The sequence below is a fragment of the Helicoverpa zea genome, chromosome 23 (assembly GCF_022581195.2).
Source record: "Helicoverpa zea isolate HzStark_Cry1AcR chromosome 23, ilHelZeax1.1, whole genome shotgun sequence".
NCBI lineage: Eukaryota > Metazoa > Arthropoda > Insecta > Lepidoptera > Noctuidae > Helicoverpa > Helicoverpa zea.
In genome coordinates, this window is record NC_061474.1 from 1,620,345 (window position 1) to 1,646,615 (window position 26,271).

Sequence of the window (26,271 nt, forward strand, 5' to 3'; positions counted from 1 at the left end):
AATATGTGGGTAGGTAGGTTGGTAGTGTAGGTAGGTAGGCTACACAGCTAGCCATGTAACAATAATACAATATTCGTAACAAAATCATTTATTAAAAGCTATTTGGTCATTATTTATTTACAAAAATCAGTCACAATAATTAGACAACTTACAAGTGTTGGTACTCATTGGTTGGGATGCACTTAAGTGTAATAAATAATAATAAGTCGGTCTTTTAGATGAACGAAAAATAATGGACTTGTATTTTTATTTATTTTAACAAAATGTCCAAAAATATATTTAGGGCCATTTTCACAGACATCATTAACAATCAGTTTCAAATTCCAAATTCCAATCCAATTCCAAATTCCAAGTTTCTTAAATCAACTTTGCTTTGTGGCTTACAATTTAAAAAAAAAATACTGATTTTACGAAAAGCCGGACGTTTACACTGACCAATAGTGTGTCCAAAAAAATAGGTATCCAATATTTTATTTTCATCTCAAAAAACAGACTTATTAGGATCACCATTTTAACCTTGCCATTTATCACAATCACTAAGATTTTCTTTCAAAATCAGCGAAGTTTGTGTAGACTCGACCCCAGAACTTGGGGTCTGCTGCGGGGTTCATTGGCTTGTTGTTCGGGGGCACGGCTGTGGCATTCACTCTTGATAGCTCCGTTAGTAAAGATTGTAGAATTTCTGGCTTTCTGTGGATGAAAAAAAATATTTTCGATTTTAAAAATTTGAGTTACTATTCTTGTATTTGAAGTAAAAAAAGGGAACTTGATGGATTATCTAAAACACCGTAAATATCTGTGTTATGCCTAAGTTTATCAACTACGTACACGTTTACTCTGGGAGAATGTGAAATTTCAAAGTAAAAGATAAAGATAAAAGATAATTTATTTTGTTAAAACATGGGTATATGTTTACAAACCAGAGGTATTGTTAAACATGAGGTGTTGAGATTAGGTACGTAAAGTTAGAGCCATACATGTTTTGCCTGTGAGTGGCGTACAAAATTTTTACATAAGTAGGCAGAGATTAAGTAGCGAATATATAAGTAGTAAATATGTAGTTGTTTTAAGAAAAACCGGCCAAGTGCGAGTCGGACTCGCGCACGAAAAGTTCCGTACCATTTCTGTAAAATGAGCATAAAAATCACGTTTGTTATATGCCCAAAAAAATAATTTTATTCTAGTTTTCAGTATTTATTGTTATATGGGCAACAGCACATCATCTGTGAAAATTACAACTCTCTAACTCTCACGGTTCATGAGATACAGCCTGGTGACAGACGGACGGACGGACGGACGGACAGAGGAGCAAAAACAAATAATATATTTACCCTTTGGGCACGGAACCCTAAAAAGGACGCTTAAGTTGTCTGTGAATTTGGGCCTTAGGATATTTAAACGTTTACCTGATAGATTGTAAATATCAGTGTCAACATAGAATACAAGCTGTTTCCTACGGTTTCATCCGCGTCCCTGGGAAAATTCTTCCTGTACCCGGACAAAATATAGCCTATCTTAGTAGAGAAGTAAAAAGTACTTACTCGGTTGCTAAATTCCTTCTTTCGCATGGGTCTTCAATGATATCAAACAGACAGGGAGCTTGAAGTGGTTTGCATTCCGTGATTGGAATACTCTCATTACATCTTATTGTTGCGGCATCCCTGCAAAGTAAATAATCTATATCTATACTTATAATAAATCTGTAGAGAGGTCAATTCTGTACATTGAATATATTTCCAAAAAAACTATCAGGGGGTGATTAGTGATCGATACTGATGCCAAAAATGCAAACAGTAAAATTTTTGTCTGTCTGTCTGTCTGTCTGTCTGTATGTTCGTTATAGAAACAAAAACTACTTGACGGATTTTAACGAAACTTGGTACAATTATTCTTCATACTCCTGGGCAGGTTATAGGATACTTTTCATCACGCTGCGACTAATAAGAGCAGAGCAGCTTCCGTCGCGTGTGCAGCCTTAATGGTAAAAGCTACACAGAAACCATGTACGACGGAAATGTTCTCCTTAAAATTATGTAAAAAACATCCCATGACAGCATGTCTACCTTTTATAGTTGACTCACAATAACACGTGTAACACTCGATAGCTTAGTAGTTCGGAGGTTTCTGATTATATTTGTCTGCTATTACGTTTCTAACACTCTTACTCACACTAAATAATAAAGGTTAACATTATTACCTATTCAATAAAAAAATAATCATATAAATCGGTAAAGAAAAACCAAAGTTATACATGAAATACGGTAATAAGCCATCGCGCGTGAATATCATGCTATAAGGATCATTTTTGTGTAACGGTCGCCGCGCTCGACGCGGCTCGCGGCGCGGCGGCTGCGCGAGCTTCATGCAATATTTGGCTGTTGATGCGATTGGTGCGAATAGACGTTCAGAGTGTTCAATCTTATTGACCGACAATAATTGATATTAACAAACCTTGCAACGCGTCTTTAAATAATATAATTAATATATATAATATATATAATAATATAATATATATATAATATATATAATATCTTTAATTATTTTTGGTATATCTTAGAATTTGCGACATCGCTAGAAATTAAAAACTGGCCAAATACGAGTTGGAGGGTTCCGAACTATCTATACATATAATAAATCTGTAGAAAAGTAATTTTTGTACATTGAAGAAATCGACAAAAAAATAGCCAGCATTTTAAAGGATAACTAACAGAACCCATTTCCATAATTTTTGTCATTTTTGTCTGTTTGTCTGTTTATCTGTTTGTTTGTTCGGGATTCACGTAAAATCTACGAATTAAATGCAGACAATGCTTATGTACAAAAATTCTACGTAACTTGGGGTATTACTTAGTTTTTGTTTCATCGAAATCGATTCACTCTATCAAAAGATATGATTAATTTTGTGAATTCAAGATGTAAAATATTACGACACGCAATCTATTTGTCAAAACTCTACATTTGAATGTTGTACTTATATTAGTTGATCGGCCTATTATTAATCTTTACACAGAAAATCACACCTTTATAAGTAACTTCGGAAGAAAAAAAAAATGAAAATTTTGTTTAGCCAGGGTTAAAGTAGCTCCATCTGTGGTAAATAAAATACAAAAACACATCAAATTTGTCAAAGGAGCGAGGTGGTAAATGACAATATTACCATACATTCTTTATAGAGGATTATTATTTCAACAGATGGAGTTGTGTATTTTCCGTAATTCACCATATTTTAACACGTAGTGTAATTTTTCGATAGACATTTCAATAGTGTTTGTCAGTTTGCCGTGCCACATCAAAATCCAACTATAATTATTACCTTGATGAAAAGAAAGTTAATAGTTCTCAGCCAAATTTAAAACGGTGCCATCTAAATTATTGTTTGAACATTATGTCAAAAATGATGACTTTAGTGGAACAATTAATTATCATTTAAAGTTACAGATGGAGTTCATGTGAGGATTTTTTCATAAACATAGTTTAGCTTATCTTCCACTAATGTGGTGGCCTTAAAACAAATTACTTTGAGTGAGTAGTATTAAGTAGACCTTAATTATTTTTTCTGATGCAAAATATGTAAACTTAATCCTAGAAGAAATGAGGATCTATCTCTCGCAAGCGCTGCTAAGCGTGAGGTAGGTAATGTAGGATTCTGTAGCTTTAAAAACAAGCCCAGATACAAAGAGCAGATAAGAAATGGGAGCTTTCTCTATTTAATACCATACACACGTAAAATGCTTTATGCGTCTGAAAACGTACAAATTACGCGCCGCATACCAGAGACATGCTTACTTTCAACTTCTGATCGCAAATACACTGTTCACGATTACGAACAGTCTCAGTAAGACCCGAGCCAAGTCTAAAAAAAAAAACTAAAAAACACGCTTTTTATAGAAAACCGAACTAAAAAATAGAAAATAAATTTAAATTAAGAAAATAGTGTTCAAAATTTCAATGAATATAAATTAACAATAGTGTGAATACAAAAAATATATTAAAAAAAAAGCGTGGGGTGCTTTTTAAGGTATTATCGAAATGAAAATCACTCTACTCATATCTGTCAATAAAATATTTATAACTATTGACACCATGCACCCCACGCTTTTTTTTTAATATATTTTTTGTATTCACACTATTATTAATTTATATTCATTGAAATTTTGAACACTATTTTCTTAATTTAAATTTATTTTCTATTTTTTAGTTCGGTTTTCTATAAAAAGCGTGTTTTTTAGTTTTTTTAAAACTATTATTTATTTTCTACTTTTTAGTTTTTTTGTTTAAAGCTTTTCAGTGATACGAATAGTTATCACTATCCATACAAGTGGGAAGTTCTCATCAATACAAAGAATATAAGTCCAAACGAGGTATTTTACATATTCAGTTGTAGAGTTCCCTCGTCTTTCTCTGGTCTCCATCATCAGGTCAGCTCCCAACCTTCACTGTTGCAAAGGTCTTGTCAATACAAATAATTTAAGCCCAAACACGAGGTAGTTTACATATTCAGTTGTCGAGATCCCTCGACTTTCTCTGGTCTCCATCATCAGGTCAGCTCCAAACCTTCACTGTTGCATAGGTCTTGTCAATACAAATAATTTAAGCCCAAACACGAGGTAGTTTACATATTCAGTTGTCGAGTTCCCTCGACTTTCTCTGGTCTCCATCATCAGGTCAGCTCCAAACCTTCACTGTTGCATAGGTCTTGTCAATACAAATAATTTAAGCCCAAACACGAGGTAGTTCACATATTCAGTTGTCGAGTTCCCTGGACCCTCTCTGGTCTCCATCATCAGGTCAGCTCCAAATCTTCACAGTTGAATAGTGCTTTTAGGCGTACACCTGAGTGTCAAGTTTTTACCCTATGTATGCCTACAACTTTCGAAGGTTGCCCTCGATTTCTCAGGTTTCCATCATCAGATCCTGACCTGATGACTATGGGACCAACTGGCAGCTATTTCGAGTCGAACAAAAAAAGAATCACGTAAATCGGTCTATAAACCTCGGAGTAATCGATGTGTATGTGTAACCTCCTCCTTTTTGGGAAGTCGGTTAAAAATGGAATAATTTTATCAAATTAGTGTATTGTCATCGGTCCTCAATAAATCTACAAAGTTTGAACGAAATCTGGCCGTTTAAAGTGGGTCAAAATCGCGCCCAAAGAAGTCGGTTACAAACATACAAACATACAGGTGAAGCTAATAAAAAGCGTGTAAAAACACCTTTTTTATAAAACTACGTTTGATGTAATTTAATCACAAAGACAGAATTGTTCTCTGTTGCAAATCCTATCCACCTATATCCTATCCTAATCCAGAATGCATTGCAGGTGTGCATTGCACAAAAACCAATGGTATCCTATTCGAGAAGTCAAAAGAGTTGACCTGCCAACGTCAGCTTCTGCGCTAAGCAAGTGTTCTTAATAGAACCATCAGAATTACATTCATCGTTGAATGAGGTGAATAAATTTACAGAAACCACAATAACAGTAGGAGCCAAAGCGTATTATCGCTTCATAGAGCTCTGATTGGCCCCAGGTGACCAAGTCAGGTCTGATTTGTTCGTTCATCAGATCTTTGAAAGTGTTTCGGTGGATACTTACTGACGTCCTGTTTACGTGTGACACAAAATATAGTATATAAACGTCCTCCGCAAGAGCGAAATTTTCCCGGTGTGCGGTAGTGACGCACAGTATACAACACTTATGTTTCTTTTGATTTGCTGGCTCCACCAAGAAATGATAAATTGCTGCATTCTGAAAATCTTGGCAAAACTGCAGGTTTCAAGTACGAACACATGAAGTGGACTCTCACAGATACGTACATTTTGCCTATTCGTGAACTAATGCAAACATTTCGGTGGAGTCCCGGCTTAGGCCACCACATTAGGCGTGCGCGATCCTCGGGCGGGTGAGTCGCGCGGGCGCCGCGCGTGCGTCGCGAGCGCGTTGCGTGAGCGTCGCGTTTTGCTGCCCTGCGGCATTTGCAGCGCGCTCGCGGCGCGCACGCGCCGCTCTCCTTGACGTTTAACTGCTAAGGCGTTTAGCGGGCGGCGGGGATAGCGGGCGAAGGGGTATGAACGCAACTCGAGCGCTGCGTGCTCGCCGCGAGCGCGTCGCTTGCACTCTTCACACATGCCGCAGGGAAGCAAAACGCGACGTTCACACAGCGCGCTCGCGACGCCCGCGCTACTCACACGCCCGAGGATCGCGCACGCCTAATGTGGGGTCAGCCTTACCATAGTGAGTAAGTGAAACTATCCTACCCTATGCGCCTGCTGATGATGATGACTCATTTTATCATCCATCCAGCTATTCCCCAACTATGTTGTTGTTGGCTTCCAGTCATCGAATCTGTTTGAGTACCAATATTTTGCTTGGAGCTAACTACCTATTTACCTATCTTCAATCCAGTCAACTACATAAGACGATATCCATGGTAAGACTGACAGACTTTCTGGCTTCTGATTAGTCGCAGCAGCTGCAGAAAATGTACAAATGACAGCTTTGTCAAACTCAAAGCATATAGACATAGATTATAGCTGTTTCCTGTGAAAATTACTTACGCACCATACGTAATAATTTTTCAAATTGGCTGACTAGATCCAGAGATATTCACAACGTCACAAACTTTACTTCTTTTGTTTAGATAAATGGTCACATCCATAACACAACCTTGATCAATGAATCTATGCGACTGCTAAGTGCTAATCCTAATTATACTGTCACGTGAAAGAATGCACCTACGGGATAAGTAGTATTTTGACTATTCTATATTGCCCACGCAGACGAAGTTGCGGGCAACAGCTAGTTTATTTATAAAACTGCCAAAAAATCACGTTGGTTGTATGGGAGCTCCCTTAAATATTTATTTTATTCTAGTTTACAGTATTCATCATATACTGTATGTTCAGTTCATGGTATTGTTATAGCGAAAAAAAAACAAGTTTTTCCAGGTAGAAATAAAATACCTTTCTATGTTTTAGCATGTGGAAATGTTAAATGACATCCAACTCACCTAATGCTTGTAATTTTCTGTTGACTCGGCATTTTTGATATTTTGTTGATGGCTTCGGCCGCGTAACTTTTATTGAGTAGATCAAAATCGTAAGTGCCTTCTCGACCGCTCGGCCCGTACCAGAAATCCCATGATCCATTGTAATTTGTTCCTTAAGTATAAGAATAGCTATTAATAATTGGTAATAGCGTCTTAACTTCTGTTGAATCTGTTTGTTTAGCGTAAGGCTGCTTTTGCACGCAAAAGTTTTACTCATGTTTTAAATGTAAAATCCTTCTTTTTCAGTCGCTTGTAGTAATTTTTTACAACTGACGGAAGTAACGTAGGTAGGTACCTACCTAATTTTTACGGAAATAAATCTTTGTTGTTATTTGTTTGCTGGAGAAAAAAAAATACGTGCCCATTATTTTAGGGTTATCTAAAAGACGGACAAGTTACTTTTTTCACTCAGTATGGCTATAATTATGTCTTATGCTTATACAAATTACTTGGAGGCGTTCTATATACGCTTGAATCCCAGATCAGATAATAATTAACTGCCACACTCAGAGTCAGTTAATGGTTACTTAAGTGGCTCCTTAGTATAGATTTAAAAAAGCTCACTCTCAGAGACAATTAATGATCCGTTAGCATCCCTTAATGACAATTAAAGTTAAGTACAGCAAAACCTTTACTTAACTTGCTAATGATTGATTTTGACATTTATGTTTGAGGTTATAAAAGTAAATAAAATATTTTAAAAAGTCTCAGGAATAGGAATGTTTTAACAATAAAGTAAAGATGAGTGATTTGCTTGACTTTATTGATTTTGAAGACTATACCAGAAGGTTTAGAGTAGTGGGGCCAAATAAGAAGCCCAGGAGGAGTAACTTTAGAAGTCTATAGGAATATAAAAGGGTATTTTTCTATCAATGTTCAAGCAGTCACTGGGACAAACTTGGAATTTTATGATCTAGTAGCCCGGTGGCCTGGCAGTACCCATGATAGTTTTATTTATAACAGCAGTGCAAGTAAACAAAGACTGAATACTGGTGTGTTAAAAGGGATAATTTTAGGGGACAGCGGGTATGCAGTTAGCAATGTGCTAATGACACCGTTTTTATCACCAAATTCAACTGCACAAGAAAACTACAACAGAAGCCAAATAAAATATAATGTGGAATACTGTGGAAAGATGCTTTGGCATTTGGAAAAGAAGATTTCCTTGTCTCCAACTTGGCATGGGCATTAAGATGGATACAGTTGTGGCTGTTATATGTGCTTGTGCTACACTGCATAATATTTCTTTACAGGTTGATGATTTTTTTCCAAAGAACTGGGAATCTCCTCATATTGAGAATGATGATGTTGTCCTGAGTGAAAGGCGTGAAAGCACAACCAACAGCAATGGATTTTTGGTGCGACAATCTATAGTTGATAGATTTTTCTCATAATATAATTTTTAATAAATAAAAATCCATAAAATAAGAGGAATATTTTTTTAATTGTTGAACAAGAGGCCAATTATGTAGTACAAAGTTTATTTGACTTCCTCGTTGATCTAGTGGTCGCAAGCGCGGCTGCTGTGCTCGAGGTCTCGGGTTCGATTCCCGGGTCGGGCCGAAATCGCTTTTTGGGTTTTCTTAAACTTTCACAAAGCAGCCCGTAGTCTGGAAGTTGGTGATTGATTCCTGATTGAACTCCTGTGTTATACTATCCCATGCTGCTTGTTTCTTGGCGACTGACTTGCCATCTGTTATTTAAGATTCCACGATTGGTCTCTTTTTAACTAATTGTGCTAACAAAGCTTTTTCGTCCGCCGTGAAATTAGCCACACGTTTGCGTGGGGCTCTTGTTCCTGAAGACTCCTAAAATGAAACAAGCACAAGTTAAATTCTTCAAATACATATGTGCAGCTACTAATGTCTATAGAAACGAAACTTACCATGATAATATGTTAAGATAAAGCTATTTATTTCAGAGCTTATCACACTTTTCCACACACTTTTCTTTCCTGACGGTTAACGGAACAAGAATTTTAAACGTAACCTTGACACTGACAGTACAATATTGACAGTGATACCAGAAAAAAGTTTCCATGTACTTTATATCATTTACATGAAAATAGGTGTTTTTACGTAAAAACGATCCCGAAATTAACAAATTCTTATTTCTATTGTTGATATACAAGGTTTTAATGTATTTAAATAACAGTTTTTGCTACTTAATAATTTCACATTTTAAGGTGCGGCTACACCTTTCGTTTATCGATAAGCATTATCAAAGACAATTTGACGATACTCTGCCCTACGGATACTTAAAGCTGTCATTAACTAATGAACCCTTAAATTTCGTCTCTGGGATGTATCGTTCATTAACAGATTTAATGATAATTAGTTAAGGACTCATTAGGACTAATTTAAGTATCCATTCTAAGTGTGGCAGTTAGTACCTACCTTTATGCAGTTTCCAATTATTGACAGTAATGGCGGCCGATCCGTATATGTCATCTATGTTGTGAACTATGATATTTCTATGTGATGGCAGGTCTTTAGATAATGCTTCCCACAAGTCAATCCCGTCTACGTTTTTCAATACACTGAAATAAAAGTAATAAAGTGATTTTAACTACTTATCATACTCGGGAAAAAGGCTCAGAGGATGATGATTTCTAAGGTTCTACTTATTTATCCGTTATATCGCTATGATTAGAGATTGATATCACACCAAGACCCAAGTAGACCGTCAACATAAACGTAATTTTTGAAACCTAAACTTGAAAATTCGTAGTAAACAGTCGTTTAAGTTCAGGAAAACTGGCGTTTACGTTTTCGGTGTTCCTGGGTACGAACGTAATTTATATGGGATTCTGTTCAAACTCTATTCGCAAAGCAAAGGATAGATAGGTTATAGAAATCCATCGTTAGATCATAATGATAAGGGGCTGCGGGATTGTTCGCGCGAGTTACCGCGGCGCTGGTACATAAAGGGCTCAAGAAAGAACATGATAGGTTTTATTTAGTCAGTAAAAGTCTGACACTCAGGCTGCACCCACAGCGGGACAGGTCATTTGATGATTTTCCATAAAAATGGTCATTATGATTGAATGATTGGTCTTTTAAGTACCTAACATCGCCACCAGCAGCCCTAATCAATGTCGGCATCCAGTCTACTAGGTGGAAAGTTTGGTTCGCGACTCGTGACGGCTGCTTCAGTAGCGGACTCCATAACAGCCCTGCGCCTCTCACACCGCCCTCCCAGAGTGTATTTTTTACCTAAAAATATTTATTGTTATTTTTAACAGGTGGTACAGTTATATTATCAGGATAATAACTGCCAGGCTTTCAATTAAAAATCATTTGTAACCGACTTCACAAAAGGAGGTTCTCAGTTAGACTTGTATGTATGTTTGTGCGATTATCTCATGTATGACAGAACCGATTTTGAAGCAGTTTTCGGCATAGTATTTGTCAGACTTAGGAAAAGGTTTGAGGTATATTATTGGACTCGGTTTTATTTTTATTATTTTGGAAAAAGTTTTTTTTTGATGGTAGATATATGCGTCACGATTCGGAATAGATAACATTGAGGTCTAGATCTTACCCCCGCACTCAGAGACATTTAATGGTTACTTAAGTCGTTCCTTAGTGAAGGTCTCTGAGTGCGGGGGTTATAGATACCTTCTTTATATATACTTACCCCTTTGAGTGGATAGTTAGAAGCAGCATTATTATTGAAGCCGGCAGCCGCTCCGCCATTGTCGGAGCTAAACAGAATGATGGAGTTCTCCAACAATCCATTCTTCTGTAAGGACTCGACCACCCTGCCTACTGACTCGTCCAACTTTGATAGCATACCTGAGGATTATCAGACATTATCGTTATTGATGATGATGTTCTCCTGTAACTGTTCTCATGTAAGGAGTGGCTATAGTTCGGCCATTCAGAGAATGCGTTCCTGACACGTCGCGATTGAACTGACGACGTAACTTTGCAATGGCGTTGCAGTTACGATAAAAATATTTTTGCTGGTTGTTTACCGTTTTAACAATTGAGGAGCATTAAAACAACATTATTATATCAATAATCAATGAATGTTATTACGTCGTCAGTTCAATCGCGACGTGTCAGGAACGCATTCTCTGAATGGCCGAACTATAATCAGCCAACTGCGCAGGACATAATTATAGTGCACAAGCATTTGCTTGGACACAGGTGCACTCACTATTCCTTCATCCTCTCCGCCCGATGGGACGACAATCTGACACGACCGGAGAGAAATCAGGCGCAGGACCGACATTTACGACTACCCTATAGACTAAAAGGCAGACCAATGACAAACCAATCGAATGTCATTGGAATACGATTGGTCTTGTATTAGTAGCAGAATGCCTTAAGGTTAAAACTGCTATTGCGATCCAATTGTTATTCAATTTATTAACTTAGCAGAATCGGGTCCCTGCCCCTGGTCGATAATTAGCATAATATTGATTAGGGCGCAGATAATGCAGTACGATAATAATGGACCCTATCTTAACAATACATTGTTAGATATTAATGCAGGGTTGTTGGCTCTTTATCGGGGAAGTTAAAATTAGCTTTATGAAAACAATTCTATATAACCTTCTTCTTTCATGTCGATGACATGTCTTACAGTGAGACTACAGTTTGTCAGCCCAATATGCCGCCACAGCGAGAGCACGGCCGGATGCGCTGATTAGGTCCTCCCGCGAGCAAGTTTCAGGACACAGTGGGCATGCGATGAGGTGGGACATATAAAACCTTAGCAGATATGTTTTAAGGTAGTTAATGTTGTGTATGTAAGAATTATATAGGTAGATATTAATCAAATAGCTTTTAAAGAAGAATCATGACCAGCTTTTTTACTGTCCCGCTGCTGGGCACAAGCCTCTTCTATCACAGTGAAGGATTGAGCGTTAATCACAACGCTTGCTCAATTCGGGTTTGTGAAAAAATAATAATTAAGATGGTTGGTACATTTATCTCATAAACAGCAGATCAATATGATATTTTATTAACCTCTTGTAAGTCGCTAAATATAAAATTTTTACCAAGGTTTCACCTGCGTCCCGTGGGAACTACTGTCCGTACCGGGATTAAAATATAGCCTATGTAACTTGCAGATTATGTAGCTTTCTAATGGTGAAAGAATTTTTAAAATTGGTCTAGTAGTTATCCATATCAAACAAAGTTTTCCTGTTTATAATATTAGTATAGATAGAAAATCAATATTGTGTCTCGCGTATATCTGCGCTCCACCATAGGTAAAGTCTTTTTTTCCTTTTATTGTTGTTAAGTGCCTTTATTGTCAAAACCAACTGTTCGACACAAATGTAAATTTGTTGAAGAATAAATAAATAAATAAAGGTGGAATGATGGTCTGACCTGCATATTTCCTCCTCTGCAAGTCCTTGATGTGAGAGAATCTATCAATAACGTCGTCTGGTGCTCTGAGGAACTCGGATGGGTTCCCGCTGTGCATCGCCGAATGGGCTACCATTAGAAATAGTGGTAGACTTTTGTTGTGAGCGTTGACTAGCTGAAATCAATAGATATTATTTGACGGTCATTCTCAATTTAATATGATGTTTTGCTAGAAATAGGAATTTGAAATTATTTTTTTTACATGTTTTGTCAATATGAGAGTACATAATTACATAAGTTGAAGGTGAACTTCGAGCCTTAGGGTGCGTCTACACGGTGCATGTAGCTGGAGCGAGTTAACATGCGCAAGTGACAAGAGCACGCGGGTGGGTTGCTTGGTACATACGCGAGTCGCTGGACTGCATGTAACCTGCGCATGTGCCTCAACATGCGCAAGCTACTTGCACCGTGTAGATGCAACTTTAGTAGACTCTAGGACAGAGTACTTGCAAAGTTCTCACCTTGACTGCTTCTTTGGTATATACGTCCGTTGCATACTGACCAAATAGATCATCAGCAACTTCGAAACCTGAAATATTGGAACGTAAATAAATGAATAATTAAATACACAATTGGCTGAATCTTTTTAAATAAAGTAGGTACTAAAGTAGCGCAATAATATAGTTGTCTGTACCTAAGTATTATCATCCTGCCCTAATTCCAATTTAATTTGGAGTCGGCGTACCATGTTTTCTCCTATCATTTTCTTCTGTCTACCGCCTTCTTCTGTCATTTACTTCTGTCTCACAAATAGGTAACAAGGTAATTGTATTCTTATAATCGATATTTTTTTTTTATTGTAAAAAGGCTCCGAAACTGCTGAACCGATTAGAAAAATTCTTTCACTATGGGAAAGCTACGCTTTTCCCGGGTAATATAGGATATATTTAATTCCAGTACAAGCAGTAGTTCCCACGGGATGCGGGTGAAACCACCGGAAAACGGCTAGTAAAAAATATATTTACTTTACCTCTTCTAAAATCGAAGCCCCATGAGCCTTGTTCCATGTTTGTGTGATCATATAAGTCTATCTTACCACCCCAAAATCCGAGGTGCGAATCAAATCTGGAAAAAGTAGATTTTGAATTACCAATGGAATCATTTATATGCTCAAATTATGTATATCCTTGCAACCTTTGCCGAGTTTACATATAGTGAAGTCCTCAAATGTCGCAGCAATTAAAAAAAAACTGTCGCAGTTGACGTAGGTAAGAATCCTCTTCCAGGCCTTTTCCCAACTATGTTGTGTTCGGCTTCCAGTCTAACCGGATAAAGCTGAGTTCCAGCGCTTTACAAGAAGCGACTGCCTACCTATCTGACCTCCTCAACCCAGTTTCCCGGGCAACAAAATAACCCTCGGTAACACTGGTTGTCGTAAGTTTACTTAAGTGTGACGGAGTTAAAATGATGTTTGAGCAGTCCTAATAATTGAGTGGCGTTTCAGTGTTCCGTAGATAGTCCTATAAAAAAGCTGTAGAGGAACTGCAGCATATTTGGAATACTGCAGGTAACTTGGAATACTTCGATATCTAAATATATATAAACGCCATCTGAGTTTTTATGCCGTAAACATAACGTCAAACGATACACAAAGCCATACAGCATTAAAAACAGGACGCTATCTTGACATTTCGGCTACCAGCCCCCAGCGAACGAGAAGCCTGATTTGAAAACTTTTTCGGTAAGAATGCAATCAGTGGTAATCATTTGCTGTAATACTCTAAATCTTTATTGTAATTATTTTAATTGCGGAGTGACCTTGTTAGTTTAAGATATTACTATGATTTTGTGAATATTTCTAGAATTAAAAATTTGACATGCAACTTTAAGTTAAGTTGGCGTGTTGTTAATTTGGAATACCGTGTTTTTTTTGCTTTTCAGTTTTTTGGGAGTCGGTTTTATTTTTTTTTAAAAGTTTATTTTTTTGTAAAGAGCCAAAGACTATAAAAAATTTAGAATTCTATTATTTTATAAGAAAAAGTGTTAGCAATTTTAAAATAAAAAAAAATGAATATAATTTGGAATACTATATTCCAAATTATCTGCACCCTAAGTCAAATCACGTTTTTGGAGTATTTTTAGTTTGATAGGCATTTTGATAATATATCTGGTATTTTTTATATTTGATTGTTCTCATTATTAAAGTTTAATATTTTGACAATAATTTAATGTATTTTTTACTGAGCTATCCCGTTTCTCCTTCAATTTATTTTCAAATAACAAACTGGTATTCCAAATATGCTTCACTTCCTCTACATATACTAACCCTCGGTTTAAAGGTAAATATTCCTTCTTGAAATGCCCAAGGTGCCATTTTCCGACCAGATGTGTTTTGTAACCCAAATCTTTCAGGTACTGTGGTAGTATCTTCTCGGAAAGTGGGAGACCTCTCGGTTCTTTGCCAAATATTACTGTATGCTGCATTCCTGGAATAAAGTTTTAGAACTCTAGTAGGTCCTTGGTCTTCTTCTTCTTTCTCCTGCCCTGTTCCCAAATTTTACTTGGGGTCGGCGCAATATGTCATTTTCTTCCATTTTCCCCTGTCACTCGTCATACTGACACTCACTCCCTTCCTATTCATATCATCTTTCAGGCAATCCATCCATCTTTTCTTAGGTCTTCCTCTTCCTCTCCATCCATCTACATTCATACTTAGCACACACTTTGTTGCATGCGTATCATCCCTCCTCATTACATGTCCATACCACGACAATCTTCTACTCCTCATCTTTTCTGTAACTGGCGCTACTTTCAGACTTCCTCTAATGTAATCATTCCTCACTTTATCCATTCTTGTAACACCACACATCCATCTCAGCATTCTCATTTCTGTTACATGCACTCTCTTCTCATCCCTCTTTTTCAATGCCCAACACTCCGATCCATACAGGACGACAGGTCTAATGACGGATTTGTAAATAGGTCTAGTAGGTCCTTGGTATTAGATCCATTTTAACTGACAACATTTAAACACCCGTGTTTCCTTAAACAATTGTTATCTGTGAAACAGGAAAATTCAAAGTTAACAGGTGTTTTAAGAAATGTGACGTTTAAGTTGTCGTCTGGTGATCGATCTAAACTTGGATACTTTGGAAAACTGCATACGGCACGGGTTCTCAAGACCTCCAATCTGTTTTACCAATCCCAATACTTACCTAGTTCGAAAAGCCTAGTTCATTATACCTTATCAAACTTACCAGTATGAATAGGATATTTGGCAGTCATCAGTGCAGCCCTGGATGGAGTGCATATGGGAGTCACGTAGTAATTCTGTAGAACTATGCCAGAATACGCCAGGGCATCTATGTTGGGCGTCGGAATCTGGTTCGAGCCGTGGAAACCCACATCGTTGAAACCCTACGTTAAAAATGCATTTATAATTATTAGGTACTATGACGTTTATACAACAGGTAGTGTTTATACCTCCGGGGCTGTCGGATTGTTCGAAAGAGTTACCGCGGCCCTGGTACATAAAAGGCCTACGATGGAACACGACAGTTTTTAGTCAAGAGTCTGAATCTCCCTCAACGCTGCTAATCCACAGCGGGGGGGTCATTTGATGATTTTTAGAGTCGTTAAAAAAAAGATATTGTTGTACCTACTCTAAGTATTCAATACTCCTGTCTATAACAGTGTGTAAGTATTTAACATTATTGCTTTTATTGGAAAAATTGTCCGTAATGCCATGAAGGTTATAGAAAATCTGCAGTTAAAATCTCAAGTTTCATGGTTTATAAGCCTTATAAACCATGACGATTCACGCGCTTTTGACAAGGCCCATTTAGTTAATTTTCTATGAAAAAGCACTGACGAAGGTAAATAAGCTTCTGATACATTTTTTTTTCAATGATTGGTACCTACGTTTTATTATGTAGGTATAAGGGGTACAAGGAAAATGATAGCCGTTGTTTTTTTTATATCAACTTGTCATTATCTAGGTGACCTATCATTTTCAGAATAAAATACATAATAAGGAAAAAAAGAAAATTAAAATCCAATTCAACAACTAAGGAATCGAACTAGCGACACCCAGTACACTAGCCAGTCACTTTACTTACCTACCCCATAACAGTATTTTTAACTGAATTCCCAAAAAAGGGAGAAAGGTCTCAATTCGAATGTTTTTATTTTTTGTTCTTTGTGAGTTTGCATTTGACATCGTGTTCTGAGAAATACCTTATCTTAGTTACCAAAGAGGGACCTCCGTATACTTAGTTTATCGCGCTTATTTTATTGTATGTAAGGCTCGTAAACTCTCTAGCGGGGTAAACAGTGAAGTCGTATATCGTCGCCCGGCAGTGAAAACCTCGGATGTCTCATTTCCTCATTTTTTTTTTTATTTTTTCTTTGGATTGATAAACTCGATAAGCACAGATTACTCTAACAAACTTTCGAATCAGATACTCCTAGCGCCATCTATGACGTGCTATGAGAACCTTGTATCAAAATAGGATCCACCATTTTCGTCTGAGAAACTCGCCAGTGCGGTTGATACTAACGTTGTTCCGGATTAAAAATTGAAGAAAGTGTGTAAAAAGTGCCCAATTTGTGTTGTAAAGTGTCAAAATACATCGAAAAGTAAGTACTCTTTATGATTTAATAAGTTTTATAAAGAATTTACTACTATTTCTAACGATTTTGTCTTGAAATGTATTGCTAGCCTCGTACTCGTTGTATTATACATATGAAAAGCTTGTAAACTGGGTGACGGGTTTTTCACTGCCATCATACCACTTATAGATAATCTCGTATGAACCTTTACGAGGTTTTCACTTTGAATGCAACCATCTATAACCACGTTTAAGCCTTAACAAGTTATTCACACTTATAGATATAATCTTGTATGACCCTTTACGAGGTTTTCACTTTGAATGCAACCATCTATAACCACGTGTAAGACTTAACAAGGTATTCACACTTGTAGATATAATCTTGTATGACTCTTTACGAGGTTTTCATTTTAAATGCAACCATGTATATGCCTTAACAAGTTATTCACACTTCCGGATTTTTTTCACAAACCTCGTATAGGTATACCTATACGTAATTTCTTAATATAAAATCACGCAAATTAAATTTTCGTATGGGCAAATGCGTGTTTAATATTATCATTCACTTATACACATCTGAGTTCTGATTTCTTATTTTTTCATTACAGAATGCAAGAGTCTGAAATAGAAAGTGAAGAAAATGATCAGAATTCCTACATTGTTGGAGACGATGTTACCAGTGGCGTAGCGTGGGTATCTGCCGCCCGGGGCAGTTGTCGATTTTGCCGCCCCTTCCCGTGTTTTTTTTTAACAAGTGTTACTGGCCGTTTGTCATTTTTAACCGACTTCAAAAAAAGGGTTTTTTTTTTGTATCGACGTTAAAAATCATCAAATGACCCTTCCCGCTGTGGGTTAGCAGCGGTGAGGGAGTGTCAGACTCTTACTGACTAAAAACCGTCGTGTTCCGTCGAAGGCCTTTTATGTTCCAGAGCCGCGGTAACGCAGGCTAGCGAAGTAGGTAACTATAAGTATATATGGAATTGAAATAATTTAAAAAGCGGGGCTACTTTAAACTGTTTAACAAATTAATTTAATTTACGGGACTAACACTTAAACTAGTTTCCATGGTTGGTTCCATGGCATGTTTCCATTAACTATACCTAAGCGTGAAATTTGGCTTGTATCTAGGTAGGTATTGCTTATAGCATTCAAGTTTATCTAAACCAGTGAGTGGTTCTTAACCTTTTAGTCATGAGGGACCACTTTAACTAAAGTTTGTCTTGCCGGGGACCACCTCATCGGTTTACCTAAATTAGCACTCTGCTAGACGCATGTCGGCAGTTGTGTAGGTAAGCAAAAGCAAATAAAGAAAAACTTGCCTATGTTGTTTCCAAATTCGCGAGCGAAGCGAGCGCGAAATTTTTATCGGACTTAAACCAAATATTACGTAAAATTTAGCCCAAACGTACCTACTTAACTTTTTGTTTGTTGACAGATGCAAAAACAAGGGCGTAGTGTTTTTGAATGCGCGAGCGAAGCGAGCGCGAAATTTTTAGCGGACTTAAAACAAAAATTACGTAAAATTTTGCCCAAACGTACTTAACTTTTTGTTTGTTGACAGATGCAAAAATAAGGGCATATCGTTTTTGAATACGCGAGCGAAGTGAGCGCGAAATTTTTAGCGGATTTAAAACAAAAATTACGTAAAATTTAGCCCAAACGTACTTAACGTTTGTTTGTTGACAGGTGTAAAATTTAGCGCATACAGTTTCTGAATACTACGCGAGCGAAGCGAGCGCGAAATTTTAATTATTTTTTAGTTAAGACTCAAAACCAAAATTACGTAAAATGTAGTGTTACGTGTGTTTTAAGTACCAAATTTTAACAATAATTAATTTTAAGTTTAAAAAGTTTCAACTTTCTTGTTTAATGTTTTGTTATTGTTAGACAGTTTTATGTAGCGGCGCTCATACTAGTTGCGAACAATTTTTTTTTTAATTGGCTAAATTTTGCCGCCCCCTAAAAGCTGCCGCCCGGGGAATTTGCCCCCCCTGCCCCCGCCACGCTACGCCACTGGATGTTACATATTTGAAAGACTCGGGCAAGGAACCTTCTATCAATACATTAATTCAGCAAGATTTAATGCAGTTCCAACTTCCAGAGCCCATCTTAGGTTCAGCATGTTTTATTTCTTCAAGTCGTACTGATTCGCCAATTTCTGGCGAAATATTACCATTTTCACAAGATCCCATGCTAAATGCAGCTTGCAAGTTGACTACCTGTTCTAATTATGATCTTGGAAAATATTCTCCAGAAATTGTACCAAATCCACAACGGCGTCGTCGTCGCACAAAGAAACCCACATCTAATCAGATGGCTCCAGAAAATGAGCCACTGCAGCAGCTGCAGCTACAAGCGCAACTAAATAAAGTAGATTGTCATTCTTCGAATGTTTCTGCACCAAAGGACTTAGTTTTAGACAGTAAAGGACCAGTCATAACTTCACCTGAAATAATACCCGCAAAAAAACAGTGCACTATTCAAATAAAACCTACGAATACATCCCACAAATCTCGTTCACCTGATCTAGAAATACAAGATCATACAAAATCTTCGCAGTCACGAGCTTTGATTGAAAAACAGCATGACACCGACTATCACATGACAGACACTAATAATAGTACACCACAACCAGAAAAAAAATATCACAGATCATCCACTCCCATACCAATTTCAATAATTACTCTAAATGCCCCGCGAAACAGTAGTTTTGACGTGGTTGTTGATGAACTTCCCTTAGATTTAAGCATGAAAGAATATATCACTCAGGATAACATCAACAATAACCATCAACATTTACCTGCATGTGAAGGAAAAATGCCAATACCGCCAGTTTCTTCAACTTTTCACACGCCGTCATCGCTTATTTCACTATCGCTTGCAGTAATTTCAAAGGAGTCCTTAACTTTGCTAGTGCACTCTTCAAAGGACTTATTACCAACGGTTGAAAAACAAAGCTGTCCTATACCTTCTACCAGTAGAGCTGATTCGGTGTCTCCACGTCCTTCCTTCAACTTTGATGATCCGTGGAATAGTGATTTTTCTCCTGACGATGGGGATCCCGACTATCAACCAAGTGAACAGTTAAATACATCACATACTTCAAATGAATCGTTGACCCTAGAACCAGTTGATGAGACAAGAGTGAAGCGAAAACGGGCCAAGCGAGGCAAAGCAAATAAAGAAAACTGGACTTATAATCAAAATAAAATTAAAAGAATGAAGGGAGAGAGTTACAGTGGGAGGAGAAAAACAGAAGACGGCAAAATTGTGTTCGATCTTGAAAAAAATGAGCGTAGTGTTCAGCCTCGTTGTGATCATAATGATTCTTGCAAATATTTTGATTGCTACAAATTAACAGAAGAAGATCGAAATATGTTATTTAAGAATTACTGGAAGCTATCCTGGGATACAAAAAAAATTTGGGTACAACAAACTGTTCAAAAACTAGGTGTTTCCAAGCGGAAGTGTAGCGGAAACAGTTTTCGCAGAGGTAATACTTTCAAGTACTCATTTAATGTGTTGGGAGAAAAATACAAAGTTTGCAAAAAAATGTACTTAAATACATTGAATATTGGCGAATGGTCTGTACATAACTGGGCCAAAAATGAAGACAGAGATGAAGTGGCGTCGGAGTCTGACAAAACCCACAGAAATAACAGCGTAAAAGCGTTTGAAAACATTGGAAGAAATCATGCAATAGAATTTTTAAATAATTTACCAAAATTAGAGTCGCACTACTGCAGGAAGACGACAAGCAAACTTTATTTAGAACAGATATGGCAAAGCAAAGAACAGCTATACAGAGAATACGTGAAGCAGCTTTTAGACAAAGGCATTAATGAATATAAAGTTTCACAGAAGATTTTCTTTCAAGAATTCGATGCTATGAATCTGTCACTATTTTCACCAAAAAAAGACCAATGTGACTTGTGCTGTGCCTTCAAAGTCGGGAACATTGCAGAAGAGGTATATACAGCACATAGAGAGAAAAAAGAAAGAGCAAGACAAGAAAAAACCGCAGACAAAAATAATCCCGATCCTGAGACAATGGTATTTACTTTTGATTTACAAGCAGTGCTTCTATCACCCTCATTAAAAGCATCTGCACTTTATTATAAAACAAAACTCAAAGTACACAACTTTACTTTGTTCAATATAAAAAATAATGACGGGTATTGTTATATTTGGCATGAATGTGAAGGTGGTCTTTCTGCAAACGAATTTTGCAGTATATTGCAGCACTTTATTAAGCATTACATTCCACAAAACGTCAAGAAGATTATTTTTTGGAGCGATGGATGCACGAATCAGAATCGAAATGCTATACTTGCAAATGCTTTACTGCAAATCGCTGTCCAAAAAGAAATTACGATTACCCAAAAATACCTTGAAAAGGGACACACTCAAATGGAGGCAGATTCTATGCATTCCACAATAGAACGACAACTAAGAAATCGAGAAATTTACTCCCCGGCCCAATACATAGATGTCTGTCGAAATGCACGTTTGAATAAACCCTATGTTGTAAATTATTTAGACCACAGCATTTTCCGAAAGTTTAGCTCAATGCCATATTTAAACTCTATAAGACCGGGCAAGAAAGCAGGAGAAGCAACTGTGTTTGATTTGCGTTGCATTGAGTACAGAACTGACGGAACTATTTACATAAAACAAGAGTTCTCCGAAGAATTTGAACAATTACGCAGAAAAATTAAAAAACCAAGAGACTCAGACTCAATGCCTCGTCTGTATGACGCAAGGATTCCTATACCTCGAACTAAATACATCCATTTGCAGGAACTTAAGGAAGTTCTACCCCAAGACGTTCATTTATTTTATGACAGTTTACCCCATGAATGTCCAGGTAATGGGAGAAATGGAAATATCTGCACGTGCAGAAAAAATATTTTGAGCGAAGAGTCTTAAAATATAATTAACAATGAGTACTATTTTGTGCAATGAGACTGCTTAATTAAGACTGATTATTTGAGATTAATACTAGTTCGTGCTATTGACTGATTTAATTAAGAAACATGAATGGATCTCACTATTAACTAATTATTAAGTAGTACTAACTAACTAATATTAACTAGTTTTCGTTTTGTTCAAAGTTTTATTTTTTATCGTGTTTTTCCTAAACATTTTACTTATTTAGTTTAAATAAATTGCGTAAATTATTTAAACTAAATTACACATTAAAATCTTTGCTAGATTAAGTACCTATTACGACATTTAAATCAAGAAATTAAAAAAATCTTTCTTATTTTGTTTTGTTTGTACAAGTTTATACTTTTGGAAGAAGTCTTTTCTTTAATAACGCCTTTAAATTTAAATTTTATGGTGTGTTTTATTGTTCCCTTACGTAATACTATTGTTTTTTTTGTAAACATGGCAAGAAAATACAAACTGATTCCCAAAACTGTACATTGTTTTAATTTGAAAACCTTACATAATCTTTCAAAAAAATATTAAGTTATGATGAAAACCTTGTAAGTCACATCAAACTTATTTAGGCACACGATATAGAAACCATATGATACGTACCTAAGGAATGCACAAAATCTAAAAAAAAAACAAAAGGTAATATCTTCCCCACTCATACATTTTTTTTCAGTAGACAGTTTTTTCTTCCTCCTGTAAAATTTTGTTATAAACACTTACGTGGTTTTCACTGCTGGGCGACGATATATACCTATAGGTATGCTTATCGTATCTTCCATAATATTTTTTAATGATTTTGACCGGCATTTTGTCGATTTATCACGGGAAATACCGGATTGTAAATTAGGTATCTGTTTATCTATCTAAATGCAAATGCCCCGTGTGGGGTCATCGCTCGGTTGACGCGAATAAAAATTGATAACGTCGGTGTAAACATTAGCATGGGTGAAGATCACGAAGTGTGATAAATGCATGCATAAAAGTTACCTACACTGTAACTTTTAACTGGACTTGAAAACTACGAATTAATTTGCATTCTGAGTAGGTATTTTTTTAAATAGGACGCAGATTATAATTCTATCGGATTACTTACATAAAAGAAAAAAAAATTTGAACACATCGATATTCATACCGAACGCACAATTATTGAATTTTTATATCCTGCAGGCACAAATTATCTATCAGGACTTAAAACAGGTACTAAGAACTTAACTCACATGACCCCAAAACATCATTAATTATGAAAGAAAAAATAGTATCACTTACCAAATCATCAGCCAGGAAGATGACAATGTTAGGCCTTACCGCGGCTGCGGCCCGGAGCACGAGGCACGCACAGACAACTAACAACATTCTGCCACGCTCTCCCGGTTACGAATGCCGGCTCACACAATCAGCGGGCCGATCTAGGCTACAACAGTATGTAGGTACATCCTTATGTGGTAGATTTTAGCGCTTTGGGCCAGTATGTAAACAATATGAAGTCCGGTACGTGTTGGAACTTCATGCTGTCACATACGCGTAGGTGCCTACATGTCTAGGACTTTTGTTTGTGAATTTTATTACCTACTTGCGACTCGGTCCGGCTTCACACGGGATAATTTTCCCACTATTTCATGTATGTTATTATACATATAAGCCTTCCTCTTTAATCACTCTATCTGTTAAAAAAACCGCATGAAAATCAGTTGGGTACTTTTGAAAATTTTACGTATAAAGGGACAGAAAAAGCGACTTTGTTTTATACCTACTATGTAGTGATGCTTATAGGACGATCTGGATACAAGACCAAGATAAGTGGGTATTATATGTAGAATGTGGTAGGTAGTCTATGTCTATATACCTACTTTCCTGCTTTCGCTCATTGAAGTAAGTAAACCCTTTGTGAAAAACACTTTCTAGCTAAATAAGTACCTAAATGATATTTTTCTTTAATTTTTAGTTGCAATTTTGTAGAATGGGTAAATAAAATACAAAATTATTAAGAACATGGTCAGAATACGTTAGGACCTTACCACCTAAAGCTAAAGTAATATAAGTGCGTCGGATTATTATACCGTTATAAGGGCTACTTTCTGCAGTTTTACAGAAATGTTTGTAAAACTTGAGTCACGCATTCAAATGTACCTTCGCACTTTACCTAAGATAATATTTTTATGGAAGATATAATAAACATAGACATTCTCTCCGAATGGCTCAAGTCATAGCAAAATTATCAAATGTATAATATGTCCATAGCAGACTTATTGTATACTAGCTGGTGCCCGCGACTTCGTCTGCGCAGCAGTGGCGGATTTACCAATAGGCCAAGTAGGCCAGTACCTAGAGCGGCAGATTTAGAGGGGCGGCAAATTTTGCGAATTTTTTTACAGTTTTTTTTTTTTTTATAATTATACGAGTACACAATCCATATATAAATAAACCATTAATAAACTCTTGCTCTCTATATTTATTTCTCTATGCTTAGGTTTATGTGATCATGAATTTTAAAATATTCCAATAGCGTTTCAATAACAATAAATTGAAAAATCCGCTCGCTTCGCTCGCGGTTTCTTCATCTTTTCTGATTTATTCTGCGCTCTTTGAGTCCAATCTAACAAAAAGTTAAAGCACCGAAGTAGCAAAAACAACTGACGGTCTACGCTGACGATTTCTAAGCTGTTCAGGAGGTGGAGGACTTTTGTGTCCCAAATAATTTCGCTCTTGTGTCCTCAAAACTCAACAAATTAAATATTAAAATTCCTCCAAAACAGGAAATATGGTCTATAGTTGCAAGCTTACTCACCAACGGAGCAGTCATCTACTTTAGAAATCGATGCATTTTACTCAACTCTCAACATCGCCCTAAAAAAGTACACATACAAACACTGCATAGTAATGGGAGATTTCAATGCTCAGATTGGAAGTCCACGAAATGGAGAAGATATTGTACTTGGCCCTTACATCAGAGGGAAAAGAACAAGGAACGGACAAAAACTAATAGAAATGGCGATGGAAAATAACATGAGGATAATGAACAGCCTATTCAAGAAAAGAACTTCAAAAAGATGGACTTGGGAATCGCCAGGCGGCAGTTTCAAAAACGAAATTGATTACATCTTAACAAATAGACCAAAATTAATTGACGACTGCGGCACCATTTATCTAAATTTTAATAGCGACCACCGAGTCCTCAGAGCACGTCTGAGCAGGTCAATGGGCACTATTAAAAGTCGACCCTTCAAAGTCAGAAGACCAACACCAAATAACAAACAAATGTTAAACACCATCAAAGACAAACTGAAATTAGTGACAGAATCATCCTTTGAGGGTATAAATACTCAGCAGAAGTACAACATACTACATGAAATATTGACATTGAGACCAGAACCTGATACTAAATATAATACGAAGGATAAGAAAAACTTGTCAGAGAAAGTAATTACACTCCTAGAAGCAAGATCAAAGCTGTTAAATACTACAAAGAAAACAAAAATTATCAGAAACAAAATAAGCGAAATAAGTAAAGAAATCAAAAACCAAATAAGAAAAGACAGAGAACGCACTAGGCGTGAAACTTTTGAAAAATACATAAGCAAAACCGGAGGTATTAAAAAGCTCTAAAAACTTTAAAAGAAAAGAAAAACTGGATACCCAATATGAAAGACCGACTTTCGAAAACGAAAACAAAAAGATATGATATACTGTCAATAGCAACTACATTCTACGAAAACCTTTACTCCAGCAAGAACCAAATAGTAAACACCGACTTAAATAACACCGACGCGGTTCCACCTATACTAATAGAAGAAATATACAAGGCAATAGAAACACAGAAGAAGGATAAAGCTCCCGGCCCTGATAATATCAGCAACGAATTACTTACAGATTGTAAAAACGAGCTAGTACCACTACTTAAACACATTTTCAACGACATATTGCACACCGAGGAAATTCCTGCACAGTGGACTACATCAACAATAATCCTACTCCATAAAAAGGGGGACAAAGGAGAAATTAACAACTACAGACCAATAAGCCTAATGTCGAACATTACAATTTTTTTGCAAAAATTGTCCTAAGGCGAATAACCAAAACTCTTGATGAAAACCAGCCCAAGGAACAGGCTGGCTTCCGGTCAGGCTATTCAACATTGGACCATATACTAACGGTAAGACAACTTTTTGAAAAAGCCAAAGAGTTTAAAGTGCCCTTCTACTGTTGCTTCATCGATTTCAACAAGGCATTTGACTCAATAGAACACAACAGTATCTGGCAATGTCTGAAGAAACAAGGAGTCGACCAGAAATACATTAGGATTTTATTTGATTAAACACTTTCTAGCTAAATAAGTACCTAAATGATATT

The 26,271-nt window shown here is 36.6% G+C and overlaps 2 protein-coding genes across 2 annotated transcripts; one reads left to right on the forward strand and one right to left on the reverse strand.

Moving 5' to 3' along the window:
* Positions 1 to 72: 72 nt before the first annotated feature.
* On the reverse strand, positions 73 to 23,306 carry LOC124641837 (arylsulfatase I-like). Its single transcript, XM_047180074.1, has 12 exons — positions 23,191 to 23,306; positions 15,628 to 15,787; positions 14,697 to 14,856; positions 13,401 to 13,495; positions 12,892 to 12,959; positions 12,392 to 12,545; positions 10,686 to 10,843; positions 10,113 to 10,261; positions 9,443 to 9,585; positions 7,008 to 7,158; positions 1,542 to 1,661; positions 73 to 690 (listed from the first exon to the last, which is right to left on the reverse strand). Exons 1-12 carry the CDS (start codon positions 23,275 to 23,277, stop codon positions 537 to 539), a joined length of 1,599 nt encoding a protein of 532 aa, XP_047036030.1. The 5' UTR covers positions 23,278 to 23,306; the 3' UTR covers positions 73 to 536.
* LOC124641835 lies at positions 16,730 to 22,562 on the forward strand. Its single transcript, XM_047180072.1, has 3 exons — positions 16,730 to 17,008; positions 17,589 to 17,652; positions 19,000 to 22,562. The coding sequence occupies exons 2-3, from the start codon at positions 17,590 to 17,592 to the stop codon at positions 21,907 to 21,909; spliced, it is 2,973 nt and encodes a 990-aa protein (XP_047036028.1). The 5' UTR covers positions 16,730 to 17,008; position 17,589; the 3' UTR covers positions 21,910 to 22,562.
* Positions 23,307 to 26,271: the final 2,965 nt, after the last annotated feature.

What these genes read in the sequence shown, in the direction of transcription:
- LOC124641835 (XM_047180072.1), top strand. Translation starts at nt 17,590, where the DNA reads ATGCAAGAGTCTGAAATAGAAAGTGAAGAAAATGATCAGAATTCCTAC. An exon ending in CCTACATTGTTGGAGACGAT is followed by an intron (nt 17,653 to 18,999) that starts GTTACCAGTGGC and finishes ACGCCACTGGAT; the next exon opens with GTTACATATTTGAAAGACTC.
- LOC124641837 (XM_047180074.1), bottom strand. Translation starts at nt 23,277, where the DNA reads ATGTTGTTAGTTGTCTGTGCGTGCCTCGTGCTCCGGGCCGCAGCCGCG. An exon ending in TCTTCCTGGCTGATGATTTG is followed by an intron (nt 15,788 to 23,190) that starts GTAAGTGATACT and finishes TTTTTAACGTAG; the next exon opens with GGTTTCAACGATGTGGGTTT. An exon ending in GCAGAGGAGGAAATATGCAG is followed by an intron (nt 10,844 to 12,391) that starts GTCAGACCATCA and finishes GATAATCCTCAG; the next exon opens with GTATGCTATCAAAGTTGGAC.